The sequence below is a fragment of the Rhinopithecus bieti genome, unplaced genomic scaffold (assembly GCF_001698545.2).
Source record: "Rhinopithecus bieti isolate Rb0 unplaced genomic scaffold, ASM169854v2 scaffold_3875, whole genome shotgun sequence".
Classification (NCBI taxonomy): Eukaryota; Metazoa; Chordata; class Mammalia; order Primates; family Cercopithecidae; genus Rhinopithecus; species Rhinopithecus bieti.
The window spans coordinates 1,062,990-1,068,882 of record NW_016804422.1 but is presented as its reverse complement, the minus strand read 5'-3'; the positions used below and the strand labels follow the sequence as shown (position 1 = coordinate 1,068,882).

The 5,893-nt window shown below is 50.9% G+C and overlaps 1 protein-coding gene across 1 annotated transcript in view; it reads right to left on the bottom strand.

Annotated features, from left to right (window-relative positions):
- The window catches only part of TRAIP (TRAF interacting protein), a 31,883-nt gene that overhangs the window by 11,679 nt on the left and 14,311 nt on the right, over positions 1–5,893 (bottom strand). Inside the window, exons 5-7 of the mRNA XM_017867946.1 lie at positions 5,026–5,113; positions 4,319–4,408; positions 3,807–3,895 (exon numbers count right to left, since the gene is read on the bottom strand). Of these exons, the coding sequence (XP_017723435.1) occupies positions 3,807–3,895; positions 4,319–4,408; positions 5,026–5,113 (267 nt within the window). The remainder of the gene's footprint in view (positions 1–3,806; positions 3,896–4,318; positions 4,409–5,025; positions 5,114–5,893) is intronic.

The window sequence follows — 5,893 nt, the reverse complement described above, 5'->3', positions numbered from 1 at the left end:
AAAAAAAAAAAACAAAAAAAAAAAAGAAAGAAATTTCTTAATTTTTTTTGTTTTTGTTTTTGTGACAGAGTCTCACTCTGTCATCCAGGCTGGAGTACAGTGGCACGATCCCAGCTCACTGCAACCTCCCACCTCCTGGGTTCAAGCCATTCTCATGTGTCAGCCTCCCAAGTAGCTGGGATTATAGGCGTGCACCACCACACCTGGCTAATTTTTGTGTTTTCAGTACAACCACCATATCCAGTCAGAAATTTCTTAATTTTCCTAATTTTATTTATTTTATTTATTTTTATTTTTTTGAGACAGAGTCTCGCTCTGTCGCCCAGGCTGGAGTGCAGTGGCCGGATCTCAGCTCACTGCAAGCTCTGCCTCCTGGGTTCACGCCATTCTCCTGCCTCAGCCTCCCGAGTAGCTGGGACTACAGGCGCCTGCCACCTCGCCCGGCTAGTTTTTTGTATGTTTTAGTAGAGACGGGGTTTCACCGTGTTAGCCAGGATGGTCTCGATCTCCTGACCTCGTGATCCGCCTGTCTCGGCCTCCCAAAGTGCTGGGATTACAGGCTTGAGCCACCACGCCCGGCCAATTTTCCTAATTTTAAATCAAGAAATGGTGGTGGCTGGGCATGGTGGCTCACACCTGTAATCTCAGCACTTTGGGAGGCCAAGGTGGGAAGATCACTTGAGGTCAGGAGTTAAAGACCAGCCTGGCCAACATGGTGAAACTCCGTCTCTACTAAAAATACAAAAAACTAGCTGGGCATGGTGGAGCGTGCCTATAATCCCAGCTACTCGGGAGGTTGAGGTAGGAGAATCGCTTCAACCCAGGAAGTGGAGGTTGCAGTGAGCCAAGATGGCACCACTGTACTCCAGCCTGGGCGACAGAGCAAGACACCGTTTCAAAAAGAAAAGAAAGAAAAAAAAGGAAACGAAAGGAAAGGAAGGGGAGGGGAGGGGAGGGGAAGAAAAAAAAGGTGGCTCACACCTGTAATCCCAGCACTTTGGGAAGCCCAGGCAGGAGGATCGCTTGCGGTCAGGAGTTCAAGACCAGCCTGGGCAATAAGTGAGACCCTGTGTCTACAAAAAATTAGTTGGGTGTGGTGGTGCATGCCTGTAGTCAATCCCAGCTACTCAGGAGATTGAGGCAGGAGGATCACTTAAGCCCAGGAGGTGGAGCTGCTATGAGAAAATTTACTGAAGTTTACCAGCTTCTTCATCAACCTCTTCCCTGGATGCTGAAAATGTTCTACTAGACCAGATTTCCAAAGTGGTTGCTTCAGATAGTTTCAGCCAGCTCAACTGTTGCCACAGAGAGATGGATTCCTGGAGCTTTCTACTCTTCCACCTTCCTTGACATGACTTTTTTTTTTTGAGACAGGTCTCACTCTGTTGCCCAGGCTAGAGTGCAGTGGAGTGATCATCGCTCACTGCAGCCTTGACCTCCCAGGCTCAAGTGATCCTCTCACGTCAGCCTCCTGAGTAGATGGCCCAAGAAAACTTAAGACTTCTTCCAGACCTCTGTAGTAACACATTAGTAGTCACAGGAGAAAGGTAGAGGCAGAGTCTTTGAGGTCACTTGTAGTTGTGAGGGTCTTGCCATCAGACCACAAAGAAGACAGGGCAATGCTATTGCTGAGGATTCAACAACCATTTTTGAGAGCTTGAGGCTCTGAGTTTAGCAGGCGCTGTGCCTAGGCTGGGAATGGTGGCTCATGCTTGTAATCCCAGCACTTTAGTCCCAGCTATCCAGGAGGCTGAGGCAGGAGGATCACATCACCTGAGGCCAGGAGGTCAAGGCTGCAGGGGGCTGTGATCACACCACTGCACTCCAGCCTGGGCACCTAGAATGAGACCCTATCTCAAAACAAACAAACAAACAAAAACAAGAATAGACTGTGCTGGTGCTGCCTAATGTCTAGTTAAAAGAAGAGCTTTTGCTAAAAACAAACAGATCTGCCACCGTAATTTTTTTTTTCTTTTTCTTGGGACAGAGTCTTTCTGTCACCCAGGCTGGAGTGCAGTGGTACGATCACAGCTCACTGCAACCTCCACCTCCCAGGTTCAAGCGATTGTCCTGCCTCAGCCTCTCGAGTAACTGGGATTACAGGTGCCCACCACCACACCCAGCTAATTTTTGTATTTTTAGTAGAGACGGGGTTTCACCATATTGGTCAGGCTGGTCTCGAACTCCTGACCTCAGGTAATCCACCTGCCTCAGCCTCCCAAAGTGCTGGGGTTACAGGCGTGAGCCACCGTGTCTGGTCTCTCAAGAGAGACAGGGTCTTACTCTGTCTCCCAAGATGGAGGGCAGCGGCACAATCATAGCTCGACTCTTGGGCTCAAGTGATTCTCCTGCCTTGGCCTCCTGAACTACAAGTGTGTGCCACCATGTTTGACTAAGTTTTAACTTTTTTGATACAGGGTCTCACTATGTTGCCCAGGCTGGTCTTGAACTCCTGGACTCAAGCAGTCCTCCCACCTTGGCCTCCCAAAGCACTGAGATTACAGGTATGAGTCAATGCACCCAGCCAACCACTTCGATAGTTATGCCCAGAAAAATACTGGAGACAAAAATGAATGAAGTCATCCTCATGTGGCTTGATGACAAGCCCAGCCCACCTTATGAAGGTTTGTCAGTTTAGTGTCCTGCTGGCCTGAAAGCCAAGGGAGACTATTGTCCTCCCTGTACCAAATGGGCTACAGGCCCTGGCATGAAGCTTACTCAGAATGAGGTGGGCCTGTCCCCAACTGGGAGCTACAGATCAGATTCTATAATGTAGTACATAGCTAGTGGGCTGTGGGCTTAGCCATCGAAACTCCCAGCTCATCTATCCCACTGGAATATAAGCTCCAAGAGAACAGAGAAGGCCTGCCATGCAGTGGGCACTCATCAAGGACCTGCTGTAGGAGTCCAGGCCTTCCAGCACACTGAAGAGGTAAAGAAAGTAAACAAAAGCAACTAGGCATGGTGGCTCACACCTGTAATCCCAGCACTTTGGGAGGCCGAGGCAAGTGGATCACGAGGTCAGGAGATTGAGACCATCCTGGCCAACATGGTGAAACCCTGTCTCTACTAAAATACAAAATATTAGCCGGGCATGATGGTGTGCACCTGTAATACCAGCTACTTGGGAGAGTGAGGCAGGGGAATCGCTTCAATCCAGGAGGCAGAGATTGCAGTAAGCCAAGATCGTGCCACTGCACTCCAACCTGGCAACAGAGTGAGACTCCATTTAAAAAAAAAAAAAAAAAAGACTGGGGCCACTGACAGGAGTTGTGTGCTTTCTGTCTGGGTCCTTGCTGGGGACTTTCGGCAGGCAGGAAGTAGCCTTGAGGATGCTCTCAGCTAGTCTGTTTCTGTGAAACTCTCAGGAGAAGAAACGGATGCCCATGCTTGCGGGGACACCAATCCTTCTGCCTCTTGGCTCCCTCTGCTGGCAGCTTTAAAGCATGCACTCCTGGCACTATGGGAATTATGTTAGAGTGGTTTCATGTTTGTTTCAAAATCTAGGGTGGATAGATACATGTGGGGAGCTACTCCATAAACAGGATGCCCCAAGACAGTCAGTGCTCCTGCCCTATTCTCAGACCACTTCTAGGTCCTCTGGCCTTCTCTGGCCTCTCTGTGTCAGAGCCTAATTTGCTTCAAAGCTGCTTGCCAGCTAAATCTTGGCTGGCTTCCAGGGCAGGCTGTCTGCAGACATCAGGTCCACAAAGGTCACCCACCCCACCAAAGCCAGAAGGAGTAAAGACTGTTACCAGAAAGCTCTCCCACCTTGTGACCCCTGTACCACACAAGGCTCAACAAACCTCTCTAAAACCAGGCGGTCGACAGTCTCATTGGCCACTGGTGGCAGGTTCAAAGTTTCCTGCAGCATCGTTAGCTTCTTTTTCAGACTCTTGGGGAGGGAAAGAAAAGTGTGTGAGAGAAAGGCTGAGGCATCAAGTCCAGAGATAATGCAGAGGACATGAGTAGCATGCATGAAAGGCCGGCCCACTGGGAACAGAGCAAGGCCTGATACTCCATTATTAGGCTCAGGAGGCCAAGCCCCAGGTAGAGTCCCTCCTCTGATGAGGGACCTCAGGGATGTAAGTACAGGACAGACTATGAGGGAAGACTCATGGTGCTATCTGCCCTCTGTTGAGGAGGCCCAGGTTTCAGTTCGGACCAGGGCCAAGGGGCACACCCTGACCCAGGAAGATGCAGGGGCCCAGAACCGCCACTGACTGGTGCAAGGGTCCTGGGCAGAGATAGCCCAGCCCTGCTTTGGGAGGGCACACAAACCACCCCTCATTCCTGTCAAGCCAGGGATATTCCTCACCATGATTTCCTTGTCAGCACTCTGTAAGTCCTTCTGGGCTGACTTCAGTTCTAACTTGGCCTGATCCAATTCAGAGTAGACTGTCTGCAACTATAAGAAAGTGTAGGGAGTGAAGGACAAACCAAGTGGTAGCCTTGTTCCCTGCCCCTCCTGCTGTTCCCCAGTGAGTAATCAAGGTAGCCTAGAGTCCAGAAGAGACTAGGGGTATGAGAAGAGATCCCAGCTCTCTGAGGCTAGGCCTCAGTCTGGCAATGCACATCCGGAGCTGCCCAGAAGCAAAGGCTGCTTCCTACATCCTGCAGCCTGTGGATGCACCATGCCAGAAGTAAAAGCAGCTGTGCTGACCGAATCAGGTTCCAGGGGCCCTCCTACTCCAGACATGGTGCAAAAATAGGCCTCTGATGCTGTCACATTTGGGGCCTGTGCTCTCCAGCCAGCTGAGAGGTACCCAGGAGCCGGGAAGAGCAGAGGGGAGCATAAGCGTCCACATGTTGGGGTATACCTCTGTGATCTGTCTACCCCTAGTGGACAAGCCACATATTCAGACCAATGCCCAGTAAGGACTGGTAACAAATCTCTATAAGTCATCCAGCTGCCCCAGAGAGTCAGCTGTGCCATCAGGTCCCATAGCCTTGCTCAGGAGACCAGAGTGAGCATGACAAAAGGAGAGCCGCCTCTCCTTCAACTCATGTTCACTGCTAAGTTACCTTGCTTCTGGAGGAAAACAAATCCTTCCTCAGCTTCTCAGCCAGCTCCCCTGAGGCCTTCCGTGCCTCTTTCAGATTCTCGTACTCTCTGCAATGTGGCCATGGAAAGGGATGCCAGAAAAGAACACCTGCAGGTCAGACTGAGCCACAGCACTAATCTAACACAAAGCACTGCCCAACCCCTCAACTCATTCTCATTCCTACTTTGACACCTGAGCTCAATAAGTACCAGGTGGCACTGTGGAGGGTCCTGCAGAGAACGCAAGGAAGTGACTCTTTCTTCCTGCCTGTCCTGCAGGCACTGGTGACTTGAGAGGGCATGCAGAAAGCCCCAGTCTCACTAGGGGGCCCCCTAAACCACCTGGTCTTAAAGGAGGCATCTTGGACCCTCTATGCCTCTCAGCTAAGTGACCCTCCACCCTTCCTGCCAACCTTACACCCACCAGAGTAAGAATACGAGTTTGATCCAAGCCAGGCAGGATCATAGTGCTAGAGGGGAACAGGCTCTAGATATCAATCACAATGGGGCTTATAGCTCAGAGAGCTAGGTCAACTCCCTTAGAAACAGCACTTAAGATTCACACTCAGGCTGGGCGCGGTGTCTCATGCCTGTAATCCCAGCACTTTGGGAGGCCGAGGTGGGCGGATCACAAGGTCAGGAGATCGAGACCACGGTGAAACCCCGTCTCTACTAAAAATACAAAAAATTAGCCGGGCGCGGTGGCGGGCGCCTGTAGTCCCAGCTACTCAGGAGGCTGAGGCAGGAGAACGGTGTGAACTCGGGAGGTGGAGCTTGCAGTGAGCCGAGATCATGCCACTGCACTCCAGCCTGGGCGACAGAGCGAGACTCCGTCTCATTAAAAAAAAA